The sequence below is a fragment of the Anabas testudineus genome, chromosome 19 (genome assembly GCF_900324465.2).
Source record: "Anabas testudineus chromosome 19, fAnaTes1.2, whole genome shotgun sequence".
Lineage (NCBI taxonomy): Eukaryota > Metazoa > Chordata > Actinopteri > Anabantiformes > Anabantidae > Anabas > Anabas testudineus.
Window position 1 is genome coordinate 14,530,625 of NC_046628.1, and position 21,869 is coordinate 14,552,493.

The following is a 21,869-nucleotide window of genomic DNA, read 5'->3' on the forward strand; positions in this document are numbered from 1 at the left end:
AAACTGTTATATTAAAATAAATGAGATGTTGGAACAGCAAATTAAATCATGTTTGCCAGAAGTGATGGAAAGTTGGTTTAATCACGGAAAAGGGTAAAATAGTAATTGAGCGGTGGCTATTTGGGAAAAAGGTGCAAGAGCTTCAATTAGATAATTACTTTGGTTGAAGCAGGAACATTAGTAGATAAACTAATTGAAAAAGATAAAATAGTTACAATAGTAAGTGGTTAAACAGCAGTAAAGGTGGAGGTTAGCTAAAACTGGTAGGGAAATGGTTCAGTTAGTTAAAAGTAATGAGGAAAAGGCTGAAATAGGGAACAAGCAGTGAAAACATCAAACAGCTAAAAGAAATATACAAACAGTAGAAAATAACAGAGAAAAGGTGAATTATATAGTTATAATTGGTCAAAGCAGCAAATAGATAAAAGTGTAAGTGAAAAAGATCAAGTAGTAAACAAGTGGTAATGGATGAAACATTCAGCTAAATGTACTATACATGGTTGAAATGGGTAAAAGTAAAGAATAACATTTGAAATCCACTGTTAAAACATTAATGCTGAAAGTAGTGGAAAGAAAAGTAACATAATCAAACTGTAGTTCAAAATAGGTCAAATGGTGTCAGTGCAATCTTGACAAAATCTAAAGGTGTTTAGATCTCTGCTGATGACGAGTGGTTTCAAATGAAATGAACGCATTAGGAACAGGACCGAGGTGAAGTTTCCATGAATTCATCTAACACGGCTGTGGGTTCACATCACAACATCATCAGACAATGAGAGGTTGGAAACCCCTGCTGTGATCCCACTCCCCCTCCTCAGCCTCGCAGCACTCTTCTTGCATTAGGACCCAGTGAAACTTCACTCACGTCAAACCTCCTTGTCCAATAACACATCCGTTATTTGCAAGCCACATTGTTGCTTCCTGCATTATGCATCTGTCTTGGTAGAAGCATTAAAAATTATCAGCGAAGGGAGACGAGCATTTCCCTTTTTTTGGTGAGAGATGGTTTGAATCTTCCCACGCTGTCTCGGTTTCGAAATGTTTACGGGGGCCGGTTGATTTGCAGGGCCAACACAGTCCTGCAGCTGAACAGAGTCATTTTCCTTTCATTCTAGTAGATTCTAGTAGCCTCTACAGCTTTCACAACAGTTGAGGGTCTGATCTAAAGGACATGACTTGAGGAATATTGCCTAAAAACAAAAGGACAAACGAGATTAAGGTGCTGTCAAACAGGATGTACATCCCTTTTCAGTAAGGCTGTAGTGCCATCTAGCTTTCCCATAGAATTTAGTATAGTATTTAGTTGGTGGGTCTGACCTTAGCATGGTGAGTGGATGAGTGAGGTGGTCACTCATTTGTGATGTTCACACAATTCATTAATTTAAGTGAAATACAAAAGTCCTGCACTGAGAATGTTCATTAAGTAAAGGTTTTTTAAGTATACTTCAGAAAATGTACATACGAACATAAAGCCATTTTTGCCAGTTACATACTTAGTTAATTCACCAATAATTTCAGCTTTAATCATACATATAAAAAAACATTCAGCTTCACAAAAGTGTCAGTTCCCTGTGAAATGAAGACGAGTGACAGTAAACGTTTTTTTGCAAAGAAAATAGTGAAGTAAACCTCAAATTTCCACATGTACTTCATTTACTTATGTATTATTATTTTTAGTTTCTGTATAGTATAATTTTGTCACCAAAACAAACACAGCTCTTGATTCACAGACACCCTTGTGGAAGTTATTAGGTGAGTGAGGCAAAAATAGCGCTGACATGTGTTTTAGTGTGACCGAGCCCCACTCCGCTTGGCTCTGTCAATCACAGGCCAAAAAACAAGATGGCAGGCTGCGGGAGCTGGCTCTTCTTTTTAACAGGCAAGTTTATTCCTGAAATGATTAAACTCCAAACAGATGTAGGTCTTCATCCTGTTTCAGTCCGGTTTCCGTCAGGTCTGTGTTATTTAGTGTTGACCTTTTCTTGTGACGTCAGCTGTCAGGGGTTAGTAGGCCTGATTGTTAGGCTACAACAAAAGCAGTTGTGTGTTGTCATATTTAAATATGAAGTTTAAGGGTTGTTTGGCTTCTTTTCAATCACTCATATAAAACTCCACTGTGTTTTTTTGCACGTCCACATACAGTGTGTGTTGTCTTTTTGTTTGGGGCCAATGCCGAGATCAAATTTACCATTCCTGTGGGGAAGTTTTTTACGTATGAGCTGATGAGAGAGACTTTCCAGAATGATTTTGAACCTTTGTCAAGAATCTACGGTAAGATCCTAAATCATAATAATTCACTTTTTGTCATCTATTAAACAAAATGATAACATTTCTCTTACTCCTCTCTACTATGCTCTTTTTGCTTGTTGTAAAGCCGGGCATTTGTACAATGACCCCATGATTTTTAAGTGCAACAAGCAGAATTTCCCAGACCTCCCAGAGTGGCTGCGCTTAACCCAAAGGCACCCCTATGATAATGGGTTCCTGTACGGCACGCCAACATCTCCAGGAAAACATACAATTGAGGTATGAAGTCATCCTTTGCACCAACAGTCACCAACATCTCAGTGGGAGCTGTCAGGTTCTGTCGTCAAACCACTAGAGAGAAAAGCTAGTCTTCCTCTGTAGAGCTGCTATTTTAAAACAACATAAAAAATTCAGGATGAAAACATAGCTTTCAGGAAGAAGAGATGGACACAGGAGGCGCTTTAGTTAAACAGAATGTATTATATCTTGAACGGACTGTGGATGTGACCACAGACCACAGCTGTAAACCACAGTGTTTTGGAGGGGGACGTTATCCTCTCAGTTCATTATTGCTGATATTCTATGTATTGATTGCCTTAATATATGAATTAAACGTGGAATATCAGTAAACCAGTAGTAACTGAGGAAAACTGCTGTGATGGCTTTAAACTCTCCTTTTTCTGACAGGTTTATGCATACAACAAACGGAGCTATGAGACAACCAGACACATACTCGTGTTCAAAGTCGTTGCAGGTATGTGTGGTTTGAATAATATGGCAAAATGCATAATAATGATACTAATAAATGAGTATTCTTTATATGACAAATGAAAAAATAGTTCATTTTTTTATTGAAGTTAACATGTCCCACGTTGCTGCTGTCGCTCTCAGAGAAGATGCTGCCCTATCAAGCTGAGTTCTTCATCAAGTTGAGGGAGATTGAGAAGGTGCTGCCCTCTTCTGTTCAGGATGAAATAAAGCAGGATTTACAGAAGCTGTGGGACACCGAGGACTTGGAAATTGTCAATATCACTAACGCCTTAGACCGTGGCGGCAGGGTTCCCCTCCCTCTTGCAGGACACTATGAAGGGTAAACAGAGAGATTGGTTTCAGCTTCATCTTTGGAATAATTACCCTGTTTATTAAGATGTGATTTGGGTCAGTGTGTTTGTGAAGGTGGGGTCGGAGCAGTACTTCTCAAATTGTCTCCTGAGGGTGCTGACACCCGAGCATCAGAGGCAGTGCACGGCAGTGTCCAGAGTCAAGATCCCAGGTGGCTGCAACTTCTGCAGCGTTCCCAGCAACTGTATCACCTGGTGCAAGACAGAGCTGGTGAGAGCTGAAGAGACACATGGATGAGTGAAGATCATTTTTCCTTTACTTCTATATGTCATAGAGGGCTGGCTGCATTTTTTAACAGTTCAGACCCCATCTGTTTGGCCTCCTCTCTTTCTCCGTCCAGATTGATCTGACAAAGCAGGAGCCCGTTCCACCTGCTCCCACAGTGGGGTTGGGCATTCTGGAGGAAGGAGGCGACTTCAATCCTCCCGAGTCTCCCCCAAGCAGAGACTATTTCCCAGACTACATTGTGACAGTGATTGTGCCCCTGATCATCGCTATCATCCTGTGTCTGCTGCTGGCCTACATCATGTTTGGCAGACGAGAGGGAGTGTATGTATTTTGGTGTTGTTGTGTTATTGAGCCTTAGTTCATCAAGTTGAAACTGTAAAAATAGGAGAAACTGCTGCTGATAATTTATCCACTTAACAAAGACACTGGCTCATTTGGAAAAACAGAATTGTTTTTGTAAACTTGATGAACTGAGCCCTTAATTCGAATGTCAAGGTAAATTTACTCTGTTGATTGACACATTTTTATTTTTCTATAGTGAAAAAAGAAATGCAAAGACAAACCAGTAAGTACATAGATTTCTTTCCCTTTTCTTATTGATGCTGTCACTAAAGTTAACACTAATTAAGTAAAGAAACCAACCATCATTTCTCTCAGTTAACTGTCATTTTACAGTAAAATATATAAAGTCGTGATTACACTGTAGAGAAACACTGTTTCCTGTTTGCTGCAGAATCCAGCTGTACCACCACTACACCATTCACGGGAACACTGACGATCTGAGGAGCATGGCTGGAAACCGAAGTGTTACTCCACCTTTGTCCACGCTGCCTATGTTCAACAGCCGGACTGGGGAGAGAGCTCCACCGCTGCACTCGGACAGCCCCAGTATCCCTCTCATCGCAGCCCAGCAGTGAGTACGATTCCAATACCAGTACGACATTTACTGTTGCAGAGGTGGCATGTGACTACGTACATTGAAACAAGTACTGTAGTTAAGTACATATACCAAGTGTCTATTTATAACTAATATCTGATCCTAATTGATTAGTTACTCTACATGTTCTTTCCATAATTTTCACTTCTGTATTAAGAATTGATTTGGTACTTGCTGCTTTCAGTGGAGTGGATTTAGTTTGAGTCCTGAGAGGTCAATGAATTCTTAACATTTTGAATTTGTTTTACTCCTAGTGATCCCTACAGTGACACGCTGCCCAGGTAAAGCCACTCATCAGACTTCCTCCTACAGCATCACAGTCTTTCTATAGACTATATTCAGCCTTTAGTGTTTTTATCTGTGATTCAGACAACACAGACTCATCACATTGTTTGTTTTTCAGGAAATAAGAACGCTGAACGCTGGTTTTGGTACAGTGAGGCAAATGACTCGTATTTGCTGTTACTATACAGTTTTCGAAGGGGTGTTGTATTGTTTTTCTTTGAGTGCCATTAAAATAAATTAGTGGTGTGCAGTTTGTCAAGTTATTATTTTATGTTATTTCAGGATTCCTGTATTACATCATCTTTAATGATTACTAATTAAAGAATGAGTTACTCTTATAATGTTTACAATGTACCAATGTCCTGGTTGTGGCCATTTCAAGTTAGTATAAGGATTCAACCATCTTAATTGATCATATGAAGTGGGTATCATCCAAACATACAGTCTTTTTAAGACACAAATTCCTATTTTTGTTCCTATTGCTTCACTGCAGTTCAACATGGAAACACTGTCAAGTCCAATTTATACTGAGAAGACTGTAACTTTAGAAGAAAACACTGCTGAAACTTCTCAAACCTTCAGAAGCATTTTGTCTCCATCTTAAGCATCTGTTGTTGCACTAGACGTCCAGAGGGGGTCGCTGGTGGATCTCCATCAGATTTGGGTTTGACATACATCTCCTCCTTTGTGAACAGTGATTTCACTGAGCACCAACTTTATTCTCATGCAGGTTCAGTCACCTGTTTTTGACTGTGGAGATAAAAGAAAAACAAGTCACACAGAAACTACAATGACTGCATGTCCAATCAGCTATTAAAAAGTGTTCAAGGTCTCATTTCAATATTCCTAAAGGACTTTAGGAGCTTTGTGGCTCTAATTTTTAGCAACTGTGTGTGTGGAGACTAAGAATATTGGCCTTGTTTTCACTGCTGCTTGACAGAAGCATAGTCAGTGCAACTGTTGTGGAACAGTTGATTTCTGAACCTACATTAATTCTATTTCATTGTCAAAGTTGGAACATGCACGATTTCTGGAAATGTGAAATGCAGCTTAGGTCTATATGTGGAGTATTTTTCCAAATCCTAAAACCTGATTCCAGTTTCACAACAGTTGCAAAACAGGACAGTGAAAACTCTGCCACTGAGTAGACCACTTCACATGCTTTATTTCAGCACCCAAAATAATTAAAAACATCTTGATTTATTATACATGTACAAAATAAGTACAGAATCTCTCTTTTAAACCATGAAAGTGGGTCTGCTTCAAATTATTTTTTAAGAAACCCTTCGCGAAAAAGACATCAACAAACAACATAAACAACAGGGTGGGAGATGTGTGCTGTTTTTCTTTTTTAGTGAAGAGGAGTTTTCCACAGGGGTAAACAGACAGAAGGATCAACACTGGACAAACGGGCAGGGAAATGATATTGAACCAGAGTCACTTGCTTTTATCTACAAAGACATGATTGCATGCATTACATCTGCAGTGAGGACCTCTGTCATCAAACCAGCACTTAAGAAGAAAACAATTGCACTGCATAGACAACAAGACAATAAGTCAATTTAGTAGCACCAAAGGTTCTGCAGGCATTAGTGGCAATAAGTATGACAGTGAGAGTCTCACCATCACACACCAATAACTGGACCTCAATGAGTTGATAATAGCACCTTTTGTTTTTAATTCCCCTCGATAGACTCGTGTAAAATATACCCTTTTCATTTAAGAAAAAAAAAGGGGGTGACTTCTTGTTTTGAGGTAGCCATCTACATATTGTAATGAAGGTGAGCTTCTTTGTCTTGCTCATCTGCTGATCACGTTTGTCTGAGCAACATTCAGGTGTTTTTTCTGTCATGAATTTATAACAAGAAGACGCTTCACACTTTTTACAATTTATTTAACACCAGAAAAATGGTACATATCACTTGTTGTTTTCAATGTCCTTCCGCAGTGGTGGAAAATGGCAAAAGTCACCTGTGTTTCATTGCTTGTGTGAATCGATTTTTTTTTCTTAATCTCCAGGGGGAAATTTTACACAAGTATATATTATTTTCTTGTTGCCAGTGGAAACAAAAGATTCTTTTTAAAGTGTCCTTGTGGTTGGTCAGCTGAAGTTAGCAGTCCCGAAAAAACTTCTCATGATTGGAAAAATACAAACACCGTCTTCAGTAGAGTGGTTTTAAGCATGTGGACCAATGGCAGCCGAATGAGTTTTGAATGCATAGGAAAAAGGATTTAGAGATGACTGCTAGAAAAAAAAACAACAATGTCATGTCCATATTTCTTTCATTTTTACAAGAAGCAAACAGGGCCAACTTCGACGCCAAATTCCTGATCAGGTGCACCAACATCCATAGGAGCAATGTCAATGATGGGCAGGCGGGTTGTTTTTGATGTCTTGTAGTCGATGACTGTCTTACCCCATGAGCCAGTGTGTGTCTGTGGAGAGGAGGAAAAGAAGGAAAGGTCAGACATTGCTGTAAGACGGCGTGTACATGTAATACCCAGGTCAAACAGAATTCAAACTCACCGTGCAGCCATCCTCCGTGACACTGTATGTGAAGCGGCTGTTGCCCTCGGCTCTGATCTCAACGTCGTTGGAACCCTGGAGGAGCAGGGCCTTCTTCAGGTTGCCAGAGGCGGAGTCCATGTAGGCAATGCTGTTCTTGCAGTGATATGTAATGTTCTGAGAGGCCTGGTTGGACATCAGGCGCATGAAAGTCATCTGAATGTTGACGTCCTCGGTGTCAGCTCCATCGGTGCCATACTGGAACTGCATGGTGGAAGGAAGGGAAGGATGCATGAGATTTACTGGCTCTGACTTAATAGTAGTGAACACGTCCTCTCATGTACCATTTGATGGTTTTTGTTATTGCTGCCTTCTTACCTGGAATCCACCAGTCATGGACTCGCTGAACCAGACGTGCTTCTTCTCTCTGATGTTCTTGCTGAGGTACCAGTTCTTCATGGGGATGCTGGACTCGCTGGGGTAGATGCAAGTCTCACCAGTCTCCATGTTGCAGTGGACCTTGATGGCATCCAGAGGAGAGCCCTGGTTGGGATCAACCCAGTAGGTGCCTGTGACAGAGGAATATAAAGTTCAGTTTAAAGCTGAATATATTCTTATTTCATCCTTTACTTGAAGGCTTCACTGATCTGCTCTTACCGCTCTTCCACTCAGGGTGGCACATCCTCAGATCGCGGCACATGCGGGCAGGGCTCTTCTGGGTACCATCGGGGCTGCGGATATTCTCAACCTTCTGAGTCAGGGTCTTGAGGGTGGTGTCAACCTCCATGTCACGGTCGCGCATCATGTTGGGGTCATCAGCACGGTAGCCTCCACGCAGGGGATCGGGGGCCTTCTCCTGAGCGGGTGGGCTGATGAAGTCAAATCCACCACCAGGAGGTCCAGGGGGTCCGGCAGGTCCAGGAGGTCCGGGAGGACCCTGTTGTGAGGCACAAAGGGTTTACAGACTGCAGCCGGGTTTGTCGGATTGTGTAAGTAGGTGGATGCATGGGAACTTACAGCAGGTCCCATCTCTCCGTTGCGACCACGAGGTCCAGGAGGTCCAATGGGTCCAGGCAGACCATTTACACCATCCTTACCATGGACACCAGTAGATCCAGCAGGTCCCTGTAGATTGAAAGCCACTTAATGAGTTCACTTAATGACAGAGAACATCATTTTTTATAACTTTCTGGATCATTGTACAGAAGCCACTGTAGAACTACACCTAATTGAGTTATACTTACTCTAGGTCCAGCAGGTCCAGAGGCACCAGCGGGTCCTCTCTCTCCAGGACCTCCCTAGTGGCAGATAAACATGTTAAAAATCAAATAACTAAATAAATTAATTGTGTCTGATGCAGTAGTCTACAAACATTTGCATGCTTCTCGATAGCTTTAAAAGTGTTACTTACAGCAGGTCCGGGCATACCAGGCATGCCACTGAATCCTCTGTGTCCCTTGTGGCCTCTCTCTCCAGCCTCACCAGCCTCTCCTCTGTCTCCCTTAGCACCAGCAGGGCCCTGAATACAAGCAACAAGAAGTCAACATCCCTCATCTGAGATCACTTAGGCATCAGACAACTTCAGAATTGTCATAAATGTTATTAATGTAAAGTCCATATTATGAGGCAATGAACATACAGCAGAACCACGGACACCAGCAGGACCAGCAGGACCAGCAGGACCAGCAGCACCCTAAAAGAAAGAAATAACACCAAATCAGTTACCAGATCCATGTAGTTTTATCAACAGGATCAAGATGAGCATCAAGGGAGCTTACACTCTCTCCACGGTCACCAGACTTGCCAGAGGGGCCAACAGCTCCAGGGGCACCAGGGGCACCAGGGGGTCCTGGGGGTCCAGCCTGGCCACTCTCACCACGGTCTCCCTGCAGGGGCAAATCACCAGTGAGACAGTGCTAGCAGCTAAAAGCTAATTGTAGTGTTTGTTTTGGGAAGCTGTGTTGGACTAAAGCTTAAATGTCTGAGCTAAACGTAGCAAAGATTTTATTATTTAGGGCTTGAGAATGATGTAAAATAGTCCTTAAGGGGAAGGTTACCTTGGGGCCAGGAGCTCCATCGCGACCAGGGGCACCATCATGACCAGGAGATCCCTGTGAAGGAGCAGGAAGGATGGTCAATCATAATTCATAATTTATAAATCTGTGAATTCACGGTGCATCTGCTGAGACGGCATACCTCACGACCAGCCTCTCCAGTAGCACCAGACAATCCAGGGGGTCCAGCAGGTCCGGGGGGTCCACGCTCACCAACAAGTCCAGAAGGTCCCTGCTTTCCAGGCTCACCCTGAAGAAGAACAAGAGAGCTCATTTCTCTGTATGTATGTGGACGCCACAGGGTTAATTTTACAAATAAAACACACTATAATACTCATTCTGTTCTCAAGTATGAGAAACTGGTTTCATGTAAAATCTAGTTCTACATTTACTTTCATGCATTATTGAGATGCAATGGATTAATTAAACTGTATATTGTTAGGCTATGGTGTAGGTACAATACTCACAGCTTGTCCAGCTGGGCCATTGAAACCACGCTCTCCACGCTGTCCAGGGATACCTACGGTACCGCGCTGTCCAGCAATACCTTGGGGTCCAGAGATACCAGGGGCGCCCTGCACACAGAGACATAAAGGTCAGTTGGCACATTATCACAGATATCACTGTAGTATTTAAACCTCAAAATCATTAGCAAGAGCTATAGCTGGCACTCACAGGGGCTCCATCAGCACCAGGAGATCCCTTCTCTCCACTGATTCCTTGGGGTCCAGGAGCACCAGTCTCACCAGGACGGCCGGCAGGGCCAGTCTCACCACGAGCTCCTCGTGCGCCATCTTTGCCAACGGGTCCAGCAGGTCCAGGGGCTCCAGCAGCTCCCTGGTAATAAGAGAGCACAAGACATTGAAACAAACTGCCAAAACAATGAAGTCTAGGTTGTGTGCTGGTTACTACAACTCATCATGTGGACTTGACGATACTTACAGCAGGGCCAGGGGGTCCAACTCTTCCGGCAGGTCCAGGGAAACCAGTAGCACCCTACAAACGCAAGCACAAATCAAATGTCACACAAATCTATTTCACCATTTTTAGCAACAGTTAATCTAATTCTACAAAATCGTACATGTTGATGGGATACTTACAGGAGAACCAGCACCACCACGAGCACCTTTGGGTCCAGGAGGACCAGCAGGTCCCTGTTGACAGATACATTTGTAAGTTGAAGAGCAACCACAACCAATCATAAATTATTTAGCATAATAGGGAAAACATGACCGTAACAAAGACTCCTATTAATAACACTAATTAGCAACACTGTCTGGCATCTTTTAAAATATTCAACTTTTTTATTATTATTTATAGTCTATTTCAAAGGTGATAGATGGACCTACCTGAGGTCCAGAAGCTCCAACAGGTCCAGCAGGTCCAGGAACACCTGCATCTCCCTTGGGTCCAGAGTCACCAGTCTCTCCCTTGGCACCAGGCTGACCATCAGCACCCTGAGGTTGGAGGGGAACAGAAAGAAAGAGTTCAACACGTGTTCTCAGGTGGCAGATTAAATCTGAAGTGAGAGTGCTGTGTTTGTTAGCATCGGAATCAGTATGAAGAAATATTAAATATATTGAATTTGGAGGGTCTTACAGGAGGTCCAGCGAATCCAGCAGGTCCAGAAGGTCCAGTCTCTCCACGCTCACCCTGTTGGAGAAATAATGAAAGATGATTCACTGATTCATGATCATGTTTAAATTTACAAAATATATATATTACATTGGTGGTTTGCTAATTAGCCAGCTGTGTATTTGGAGAAGAACTTACAGGGGAACCACGAGGACCAGTTGGTCCAGCAACTCCAACGGCGCCAGGCTCACCCTAAAACCAGAGGAGAAGGTCAGAAACCTAATTTTATCCAAATTTCAGCTATCAAGGTTAGCAAGTAGAGAAAAACCGTCATGAACCTGGATTACTGATATTTGCAGAAAAAACTAAAGTTGTCTCTGGTCTCACCTTCTCACCCTGAGCACCAGTAGGTCCAGGGAGACCAATAGCACCAGTCAGACCACGCACACCATCTTTGCCTGGGGCACCATCAGCTCCCTTGCCACCAGCGTCACCCTGAGAAGAGAAACAGGTTATTAAGAGCACTTGTGATGACACAATGATGACAAGACACTAAATAAGTAGCTGCTAAGCAGGTTTTTTTGTTTTTGTTTTAATATAATGATAACAGTGAAGTGATGCTTACTCTCTCTCCCTTGACTCCGGAAAGACCAGCAGCTCCACGCTCACCAGGCATTCCCTGCATACCAGGGGCACCCTGAGGACCACTTCCACCAGGAGTACCAGGCTCTCCCTGCACACACACAAAGAAAGAAACATTTCATATTTTTCCCTTGATAATAAATTAACTTTAAGTGAACAATTAGTAGTAACGTTAAGTAAATATGCATTAGGCCTGTGTACTGAATACTGCAGTAATGATATGGGTAACATGAATCCGTGCCAACTGTGATCATTGGGGATCAACAGAGTGTCAGTAAACTACTGACTTAGATTTGGTGTTGTTTATTTGTGATATTTAATGCTCAACAAATAGTAATTTTAACTTACCTTAGCTCCATCGTTACCAGCGGGGCCAGGAGCACCACGGGCTCCAACTGGGCCAGTGCCGCCAGGAGCACCACGCTCACCAGGGAAACCTCTGTCACCCTGAAGGATAGAAGAGACACATCCGACATGGCCATTTTAGCAAGACACAAGAGGGATGCTGCTTACCACAATGTTGTGTTTTGGAGATGCAGGGGATACTCACTCTTGGTCCAGATGGGCCATGGGGTCCAGCCTCACCAGGAGCACCCTAAAGAAGAGAAGGAAAGAGGAGAAGGTTATAATGTGTGTTATAGATGTGCATTGAAGCAATCTCCTCCTAGATATGGAAACGGTTTGGGTTGTAGTGATATTACAGTACTAAGTCACTGCACATAAAGGTCTTGCTTAAAAGTGTAACAAATCAGCCTACAGATCAAGGACTTGTTTTTTCACAGTTCCATGTGATGCTTACCTGCTCACCAGGTTTGCCAGTCTCACCAGTAGAACCTTGAGGTCCAGGAAGACCCTGAACAAGGACAAAAGTTAGAAAGATTTTAGCGGTGAAATTGTAACACAGGTCACAAATACACCAACAAAATGAAAGCCAGAACTCAGGTTGCTAAAATACAATCAACACCAACCTGGAATCCAGGACCACCAGCAGGTCCCTGCTCACCCTTCTCTCCAGCAGGTCCCTGAACAGGAAGAAGAAAACTAAATGATGAGAAATTTAGTTTACAGCATTTTAATTTTATATTAATCCACTGAACCTAACCTATTGACCATATGAAATACATAACAATGCATCTAAATACTAATGGCTAGATCAGTCAGAGGCACACATACAGCAGGGCCGGAGGGTCCTGGAGCACCAGCATCACCATCTTTGCCAGGGGCACCCTATGAACAAAAATATTACCAATTAAACACTGTTTCCATCATCATTCAAGTGTATAGGGTATAATATTTTAAATATGCAATTACTTACAACAGGGCCAGTAGCACCAGCGGGGCCTCTCTCACCAGGCTTACCAGCCTCACCCTGTTAAAACAAATGAATTTACACATTTACATTTAACATCAGTCTTCCTACATGATTATTTGTTTTATCACCTCCAAACAAACTGTTTGCTTAGTGTAAAATCATGAACAGGGTTGTTTTGTTAACTCACATTAGGTCCCTTAGGTCCGGGGAATCCCATAACTCCAGGCTGTCCTCTGGATCCAGCTGGGCCAGCAGGTCCAGGGCGACCATCTTGTCCAGGAGCACCCTAAAGATGGAGGGGAATATAAAAATTTTTAAATCTACACAATTAAATGTCATTCTTTATAGTTTCAGTCTCTCTGTTGTATGTAAAAATGAGAAAGATGAGAAACTCTTTTCGGTTCAGTACTTACGGCAGGTCCAGCTTTGCCATCAGGGCCAGGGCTTCCAGGGCTACCAGTCACACCCTATGGAGAACAGACCACATCAGATTCGGTTAGATTAAAGACAACCAGCAAAGGCTTAGTCAGTGAGTCTTAATTTAAACATTAAAGAGCCTCCTTGTCCTCAACACATAAATATCACGTGTGCAGAACTCACCTTGGATCCAGGTGCACCAGGAGCACCAGGGGTTCCAGCCTCACCAGTGGCTCCCTGAGATCCGAGTGGGCCAGGGGCACCACGCTCACCAGGGGCTCCCTGTGATACAAGAAGCAAAGATTCAGGAGAAATCTCCACAAGTCATGACAGTGACAGTGTTAATGATCTAAATTATAATTAGTTAACTCAAGGGTCAATTTGTCATTGTGGTTTGATGATGCTTGGTTAAATGGTTAGAAACCAGAACCAAGTTTAACAAATATATTCCTGGTCTGGTTGAGGACTTACTGGGTAGATAGACTCACCTTGCCACCAGCACCTCCATCAGCACCAGGGAAACCACGAGCACCAGGGGCACCCTAAAGGAAAAAACAAATAACAACAATGTCACTGACTGTAATGTAAATCTTTCACTCATCTCACTGGCAAATCCCCCTGGGAATTTATAGCATCGTAAATCAGCTGAATGCTGTGTGGAAACACACATTATAGGATTTTAAGGTTTTAGGATGTTGGAGTAACATACACGCTCTCCAGGGGGTCCACGGGGTCCAGCACCACCAGGCTCTCCACGGGGTCCTCTCTTTCCTTCCTCACCAGAGGGGCCAGGCAGTCCCTGAACTCCAGCTGGGCCCTGAAAGAGGAAGCAAAGTCACGTAAATAAAGTTTTACCTATATGCCACAATAAATAGGAAATAAATGTCATATTAAGTTTAAGGAGAATAAAAGCAACATATTGAGAATCAAAGTATCTTTGAAACTTACAGGCTCTCCCTTGGCACCAGGCTCTCCCTTGGGACCTGGGGCACCATGGTCTCCCTGTTGGCAGAAATACACATTTCATTTTAGCAGTCAGATAATCCTGGGTCTCCATAACACTGACAAACAATGTTTGTTGACATGCAAACTCAAAATTCACTTAATTAAATATGTACTCACATTGTTACCCTTGGGACCAGGTGTACCAACAGCTCCCTGAGCTCCAGCAGGACCACGGGCACCAGGGAAACCAGGAGCACCAGCAATACCAGCAGCACCCTAAGGGATGGAGAGTTGGGGTTTAACAACGTGTCCTGTGCAGGATTCAAGTGGAATAAAAGGGATCAATGTTTATGATACTTACAGGAGCACCCTTATTACCAGGAGAACCATCAGATCCAGGGGTACCCTGTGTAGATAGAGAGGAAACAAAATTTTAACAGTGCCTTGTTAGAACATGTAAAAGGTATTTGAATGTGTAATAGCACTATAGAAAGACTCACAGCAGGTCCAGCGGGTCCAGCAGGTCCTGGGTTACCAGGCTCACCACGGGCTCCCTGGGGTCCCTCAGATCCACGGCCTCCCTGAGCACCAGTCTCTCCCTTTGAAGGGAAACAACAGTATCTCAGAAACATCAAGTATCACTAAAGTTAGTGGGAAAATGACAACGTACAGAGTTTTTTTATTTTATCTCTCTCTTCTGTTCTCTCTCCGTCTCGATTTTAAAATAACCCAGGTGTGTGCAACTTCATGACAGGTGTGATGAGGGAAACACAATATACCTTTTACTGTGAAGCAGAGGTTAGGTGCCATTAGAGGTCTGCTGATGCCATCTGGTGGCTACAGTGTTCACCTGGGCTTCTGCTCTCTGTTTAACAACATGTAGTCTATTGGCTCCCCACTGCCTATATAAGTAATTTGTGAAATTTGGAGGAAGTAGAGTTTAACCTGTACAGACATTTAATGCCCACAGATTTCCTGCTAAAGAGCAGGATAGGGGAGAAGCTAACTCAACTAATGCATGTTCATGTATTGTGTTTATTTATCTGTAAAACCCAACAAGTGAAAACACACTGAGTGGAAAAAAAGGTCAGAGAGATGATGAAATAGGCCCAAGGGGAGTGGGGAGGAGATTTTTTTATTTGATGGACCAATAGTGATTTTAAAGGTCTCATAATGCACACCATAAAATAGTGCACAACAAAATCATTATAGTTAGGTGTGAAGACGTAAAGCAGAGCAGTATTACTACACTACCCCTAATCTGTTTAACATCTGTTTAACAGCTAGTCTGTTTTGACCTACCTTAGCACCAGCACCACCAGGGAATCCAGGGGGACCAGAAGGTCCAGTAGGTCCCTGAAAAATAAACACACATTGTTAGAAGAAATCCACTAATTTGATGAAAGACTAAAAATAAATGATTGCATTTAATCTTATTTATAGCTTTTGTTGGTACCAACTTAATACTGCATTAAATCTTTAACTAAATCATTTTATGGTGATGTCGTTGTACAGTTTAGCCCAACATGAAAAGCTGCAATTAACAGTGCTGAAATGAGTACTTACAGGAGGTCCAGCAGGGCCAGTGTTGCCATCATTACCACGAGCACCCTGCAGAGAGGAAGGAGATTAGATCAAAGTGATCAAAGAGAAAAAAAAACTATGTGATGAACAGATCTAAACAACACTGTGTGACTATATATGTATGAAGTGTGAAGTATATATATATTTATATATATATTTGGATTTTTTAGAATTATGTCTTTCACTAGAAGTCACAGGTGTTTCAGTAAATAGGTAAGATTGGGAACAGAGAATTGGAGATGCTTACAGAAGGTCCGGGAGGTCCAGGGCGGCCTCTCTCACCGGGAAGACCACGTGCACCCTAGTAAAGACAAAAACAGAACAACATAAGCTTCACAGGGCTACGACTCTCTGCATAGATAGGAACAGACAGATAGGAATGAGATGAGACTTAAAGCGTTGCATCTGATCTATATTATTATTATTGTTGTTGTTACAAGAACTTCTACTCATACAGCACATGTCCACAAATAAATAAACGTACCAAGGCACCAGGGATACCGTTCTCACCAGGGGCACCGGGCTCTCCCTGTAGACAAGGGCAGAAGGAAGAAGAGATTAGAATGGCTGTGGCAGAGTGGCCCAGATTGAAAACTGGAGCATCTCACAATGGGACTCCTGCTTCATGGTGCAGCAGCATATCTGTTATCTTACCTTAGGTCCAGCAGGTCCACTGTCTCCCTTAGCTCCATCCAGACCGCTGAAACCCTGTAGACAAAATAAATGAGCATTATAAGTTGACTCACCACTCACAACAACAACAATCCTGTCACCGAATCCTTTTCACACTCACTCTGTGTCCCTTGATGCCGGGGAGTCCGGGGGTTCCGGGGAATCCACGAGCACCCTGCAGGGAGAAAACAAGAGATATGTCAACAGCAAGCACAGGCCTCATGTATGATGACCTCATCTGATAATGTCAACAATCTTTGGTTAACCCCCTCCTGATCTTCATCACTCACCTGAGGGCCAGCGGCTCCACGCTCACCAGGGCGACCAGCTTTGCCGGGCTCACCCTGTTACAGACACAAAGAAGGGAGGTCATGGAAGTGTCAAGAGTCAGTGAGTATATATCAGGCTATGCATGAATTACATATAATAATAACTGTGAAACTTTCAATAAACAGGGAAGTAAATAGCAAATAAATCACTTACATCATCTCCGTTCTTTCCTGGGGGACCAGAAGGACCACGGGGACCCATGGCACCCTAAGACACCACCAAATGACTCAATTAGCATGAAAATAATGTTAACTATTTGAAATTTACACCTGTGAATCTTCACTATGTTGTCTTGAGTAAAGAACAAGGGTGAGCGGGGCGTTCATGACAAAAAGTGGCGTGTGCAGATGTTTGTTAATGGGTCAGCGATCACAACAGGAAGTGAAGACGTGATTCTCGTCATTAATGAGGCTCAAGTGACATTTAAACCCTAAATTCAACATCATCATAGCAGAGAAACCAAGACAAAAATGAATTTAGGAGAATATTTTGTATACTCACAGCAGCTCCGGGCTCACCAGGCTCACCAGGGGGTCCAGTGAAACCCTGAGGACCCTGAAGGACAACAAAAGAAACAGATCAATGCAACATCCTCTTTGTTTGCTATACGTATGGATTCATCACAGCTATAGAAAAATCTTTATTATCAAAGAAGAGAATACTAACAGAGGATCCAGAAGGTCCAGCAAGACCACGAGGACCCATGGGACCCTGTTGATAAGGAGACAAAAATAATAACATTATTGTATTTATTTGTGGCAGCATCAAACTGAATAAACATCAATGGTACATGTACACATTTAGCAGTAAAGACAGAAAACAAAGATTTCATACGAACAGGTGGGCCTGGAAGAGGTGGACCGCTGGATTTGGAGGGGTCAGAATAGCTCATTTGAGGAGAGTAGTTCTGCAAGGGGAGAAAATAAAGTCAAATTAGTCAAGATAACACTTAATGTGCAGGATCTGAGTTAATGGAGCTGATAACTTTGAATTGTATCCTGTAGTATAAAGATTTATTTTTCACATGAGAATTTCTAACACACTTATTGTTTAACACGTCAAATGGTTTAAATGCTTAGTGAAACTTTTACACGTCAATTAAAGTCATCGACTAAATAAACTTCTCAAATTAACACTAACATATTCTGCATGTTCCCCAAATCTAAACCTGAGGACCAGGGAGCTGTCTCCACTCCCAGTGCTGAAATGAACAGGGCCGAGATCGCCTAGTTGTTTCGGTCTGACATAAAGTCTTGGTGACTTGGTGATACTTACTCCGCCAAGGCCAGGGGGGCCAGGGGGGCCAGGTGGTCCAGGAGGGCCATTTGGTCCAGGGAGGCCATCTGTGCCAGGAGCACCAGGGGGACCCTGTAGAAAAAGTCAAGCAAACACAGCCTTTTAGCAGAGTTCCTCACTAATTATTCCACTTATTATTGGAATAAGAATTACAGCTCACACCACAGAATTTCTCTGAAATCACTCAACTCAGTTTAGAAAGTTGAACAATAACTAAAGCTGAATGTAAAGTTGAGGGCAGCAGGCCTTAACTGATCCACTTGTGTTGGCCTAAAAATAGAATTCAGCTCTATGTTTAAATCAAGTTTTTAAAAAAAGTCTTATTGACTTTATGTGTTTCTTCCTAGTGTTGATTGATAGATATTTAATATCACTTCTATGAACTTTGATTGACCTATAGTGACCTAATTATTAAAGTTACATCATTGCAGCTTCACGAGTCAAGAATTGACATCAGTTTATGGGGTTCACATAGCAAATGCATAGTGCTGCTGACTATTTTTGTACATTTATTATGGAAATGCATGACAACAAAACTGCTAACCTCTAAAAATCTAATATAAATAAACATATTCAAGCACATACAATGGTTTGTGAAGTGTTATTTTTTAAATATAAATAGCCAACACAATATGGAAACATCACTGTGTCACTGTTTGGAAATGTTATTAAAAAGCAAATAGATACAATTTTTCTTTGTAAAATAATATTATAGGATAGAGGTCTCTTAAATAGTGTGAAAAAGAGAGGTCAAGTTAACAGGAACCTACCTGATCTCCCTTATCGCCCCTCTGAATCTACAGATGGACAGAAAAAAAGGAGTTAGGCTCCTGCAGTGTTTTATCCACACTGTAGAAACACATCATCTAGAATATGAAGAGGTGGAATCACAAACTAAACTGTGAAATGTTAGGATCATGTGCAGTCTGGACCCATGTTACAAATCATTTTCAGTCTCAGAAATAGTTAAAAGAGCACATTACCTCTCCCTCTGGAGTAAAGGGTCCTACAGAACCAATGGAGAAAAAAGAAAATGTCAATAACCCCACATTTCTGAGAGAAACGTACTTCAGTCATTTACAAAATAATAAAGACGTCATGGTGTCAGGATCAGCCTAGCATTGGCCTGCAAATTAAATCTATAGAAGGTGTGGACTGGGGTTTAGTCAGTTCTGATTAACTTAGCTGATTATTTATAATCATGAATAATTTCTATAGAGAAAAAGAGGAGAAATATGTGTTACAAGTGTTTGGGAGATGGGATGTGTGGGCCTTGCCCTGTGCAGTGTCTCTGCACAGGTAGGCATGTTGGGAAGTTGCATATTCTTTGGCAAACTTCACCAAAGGGCGTGTGTAATCCGTTTTTAAAGGAATGCACATTGAAACTGAACTGAACAAAAGGTAAATCCCAAAGTGATTCTTTTCTGAATCAAAATCCTCAGGCAAGCAGGCAGGCCGGGAGTGGTCAGAGGGCCACGGAGGGTCAGGGACGAGGCAGGAGGCACTAGGTGGCGCCACAAAGCTAATTAACCACAGAAACGAGGAGTGGGATCAAGGTGGAGTACCGTCAGTGTCAGGGCAGATGGGGCAGCACTCTCCGTCAGGGATGATGGGGTCGGCGCAGTCGGTGGTGTCCTCACAGATTACATCGTCGCACATGATGTTTCCACTGTCACAGACGCAGATCTGGCAGGGCTCTGGTTTCCATACATCCTTGTCGTTGTACGACTGTCCGTCTAATATGCAGCTGCCGAATTTGCCTGAGAGCAGAAAACCAAGGTGAGTTTGGTGCAGTAAGAAAGTAGATGGATTATTGTCTGATAAATCCTGAAAAACATCAGTCAACTGCTTTAGATTAACAATGTGCACGTAAGGCACAAGAGAGTCCCAGATTATTCTTCAATACACAACATGCACAATGGATTTGGACCAAACTCTGCTTGCAAAACAGCAAATTCAAGTCTGTGCATCAATCAGTTCTGACCCCTGGCAGATTTATTTCTATTAAACATGAGTCTTTGACCTCTCTGTTATTGTCCAGGCTACAGCTGGATGAGCTAAGGTCATTAAAATAGGCTCTTAACGCTAAAATTCTTAGAAAATCTAGTGTTTGGTGACTGAACTTGGATAAGGAATAGAGTTCTTAATGAAAAATAGCATCAGTGGGGCTGAATTATATTCTTTTTGGGCGCACACAGAGAACAGAGGGATCACAAATCCCTGTTCAAGATTCCTGCACTGATGTAGTCAAAGAACTATGAGTGGAAAATTCAGCTGATCACATTTCAAGCTGCTGGGTGTCTGCTGGGCCTTGGAGGTGGGAGGAGGTTCACAAGGTGGTTCCACTTCCAGCATTTGCCACAGAGCGGCGCTGTACACCTACTAAACGAGGTCTTCCGCGCCCTCTTCTGTTTGCTGATTAACTGATGTCTAGACTGTTTCACTAACGACGTCAGACTAAAAAGTTTCCATCGCCCAAGTCCAGGTTTAAACAAACCGGATAAAAATGTGGGTTCATTCTTATGAAGCCTTATTTTAAAAACTGCAACTCTCTCCTCCTCTTTATCATGTTTTACAGACTCCTGCATGCTCAGTCTGGTCATTTATGCATTTAAAACTAATCAACTAAAGCAAATCAACGAGCTTGAACTGACACACTTCATCACACGTTTGGGATTTGACGTGGTGCTTTTCCAAACCTGGTTAAAGCTGCTTTCCTAACTCAACATAATTAACATTAGATCATTCATGCAGTTTTCAGATCTCTCAGTGCTTCTGCTCTGCTTCATCTCCCTTTGAACCCAGTGCACATCAGAGACAGCGCAGCTGCTCCCCTCAGCTTTGCGCGGCACCGTGAGGACGCACACTGAGCACGTTTCTGCAGGTCTGTGAGAGCAGCAAACAACAAAGAAAATCCATCCTCTAAAGTCCTATTCGCTTCCAGAGATCCAAAAAAAAAAAAAAAAAACCCCATCAAAACTCCTGACTGTGTAACATCATCCCCCATCTCTGCCCACTGGAGCCAGAGGACGATCAGTTCCAGCAAACTGCTCAGCATCCTTGAGCGCTATCCACATCCTGAGGGTGCTACAGTCCCAAAACAACTCATACCAATGTGTGAAAGTGATACTTACTATCATCCTCGCCTTGACCTCTTGCCAAAAGAACGGCTGCGCTGAGCAAAAGCGCTAACCGAATATCCACAAAGCTGAACATGTCTAAATATTAGACATGTAGATTCTTTGCGGCGGGGGGAATCCTTTTTTTCTCCTCAGACACCACTCATACACGGTAGGGTCCGGTCTGTGTCTAACTCCAATCCAGACCCTAGCAGAAACTCCCTACTGCCTAAATAAATGACTTAGCTTGGCTTTTATATGCCAAAAACTTTTTGGGGAGGTCCTGCGCGCAACAGACAACTTGTACATGTTCATGTCGCAGAGTCCCTCCTTCATCAGAAAGGGGGGCCGTCTTAAACCATGTCAAACAAGTTCACGTTTCAGCTCAAACGTGGATGTTGAGGACGCTCATGAGTTGCGCACCGGCTCTCCGGCGCTCAGACGCGTTTTACCGTCTTCTTTACGCTCCATGGATTCATTGAATTGACACTTTTGTTGAGGTGTTTTATATTTTCGACCACCAACCTGAGACTGTCGATGAGCTGACTGGTCATCGTTTGGACACTGGATGATTTTTTAAATTAAATCAGGTCATTTG

The 21,869-nt window shown here is 42.7% G+C and overlaps 2 protein-coding genes across 4 annotated transcripts; one reads left to right on the forward strand and one right to left on the reverse strand.

The window, feature by feature from the left end:
- The first annotated feature begins 127 nt into the window (after window positions 1–127).
- sgca (sarcoglycan, alpha) lies at window positions 128–5,065 on the forward strand. Of its 3 annotated transcripts, none has more exons than XM_026350874.1 (11): window positions 128–995; window positions 2,143–2,271; window positions 2,375–2,526; window positions 2,935–3,001; window positions 3,139–3,337; window positions 3,411–3,579; window positions 3,710–3,918; window positions 4,136–4,162; window positions 4,331–4,510; window positions 4,789–4,815; window positions 4,938–5,065. In XM_026350874.1, the coding sequence occupies exons 2-11, from the start codon at window positions 2,223–2,225 to the stop codon at window positions 4,942–4,944; spliced, it is 1,086 nt and encodes a 361-aa protein (XP_026206659.1). In that variant the 5' UTR covers window positions 128–995; window positions 2,143–2,222; the 3' UTR covers window positions 4,945–5,065. The 3 variants fall into 3 exon arrangements, with proteins under 3 accessions (XP_026206659.1, XP_026206658.1, XP_026206656.1); XM_026350871.1 differs by lacking the exon at window positions 128–995 and adding an exon at window positions 1,607–1,879; XM_026350873.1 differs by lacking the exons at window positions 128–995; window positions 4,938–5,065 and adding an exon at window positions 1,606–1,879 and having other exon boundaries at window positions 4,789–4,819.
- Window positions 5,066–5,964: 899 nt separating this feature from the next.
- Window positions 5,965–21,509, reverse strand: col1a1b (collagen, type I, alpha 1b). The gene is made up of 51 exons (XM_026351342.1): window positions 21,287–21,509; window positions 19,718–19,912; window positions 19,136–19,158; window positions 18,923–18,949; window positions 18,132–18,224; window positions 17,695–17,763; window positions 17,523–17,567; window positions 17,358–17,411; window positions 17,010–17,063; window positions 16,817–16,870; window positions 16,648–16,701; window positions 16,509–16,562; window positions 16,339–16,383; window positions 16,102–16,155; window positions 15,837–15,881; window positions 15,573–15,626; window positions 14,771–14,869; window positions 14,632–14,676; window positions 14,448–14,546; window positions 14,274–14,327; window positions 14,035–14,142; window positions 13,814–13,867; window positions 13,509–13,607; window positions 13,322–13,375; window positions 13,096–13,194; window positions 12,912–12,965; window positions 12,770–12,823; window positions 12,565–12,618; window positions 12,396–12,449; window positions 12,147–12,191; window positions 11,945–12,043; window positions 11,580–11,687; window positions 11,342–11,449; window positions 11,153–11,206; window positions 10,979–11,032; window positions 10,729–10,836; window positions 10,480–10,533; window positions 10,322–10,375; window positions 10,055–10,216; window positions 9,847–9,954; window positions 9,522–9,629; window positions 9,383–9,436; window positions 9,104–9,211; window positions 8,965–9,018; window positions 8,737–8,844; window positions 8,570–8,623; window positions 8,343–8,450; window positions 7,983–8,262; window positions 7,704–7,894; window positions 7,347–7,589; window positions 5,965–7,255 (listed from the first exon to the last, which is right to left on the reverse strand). The coding sequence occupies exons 1-51, from the start codon at window positions 21,366–21,368 to the stop codon at window positions 7,109–7,111; spliced, it is 4,338 nt and encodes a 1,445-aa protein (XP_026207127.1). The 5' UTR covers window positions 21,369–21,509; the 3' UTR covers window positions 5,965–7,108.
- Window positions 21,510–21,869: the final 360 nt, after the last annotated feature.

Bases quoted from the DNA above. Each gene is read 5' to 3' on its own strand.
- sgca (XM_026350871.1), top strand. From the start codon at position 1,843: ATGGCAGGCTGCGGGAGCTGGCTCTTCTTTTTAACAG. The intron at 3,919-4,135 runs GTATGTATTTTG...ATTTTTCTATAG, and splicing joins TTTGGCAGACGAGAGGGAGT to TGAAAAAAGAAATGCAAAGA. The intron at 4,511-4,788 runs GTGAGTACGATT...TTTTACTCCTAG, and splicing joins CCTCTCATCGCAGCCCAGCA to TGATCCCTACAGTGACACGC.
- col1a1b (XM_026351342.1), bottom strand. From the start codon at position 21,368: ATGTTCAGCTTTGTGGATATTCGGTTAGCGCTTTTGCTCAGCGCAGCC. The intron at 17,764-18,131 runs GTAAGTATCACC...CTCCCCTTGCAG, and splicing joins GCCCCCCTGGCCTTGGCGGA to AACTACTCTCCTCAAATGAG. The intron at 9,955-10,054 runs GTGAGTGCCAGC...CTCTGTGTGCAG, and splicing joins CTGGTGCTGATGGAGCCCCT to GGCGCCCCTGGTATCTCTGG.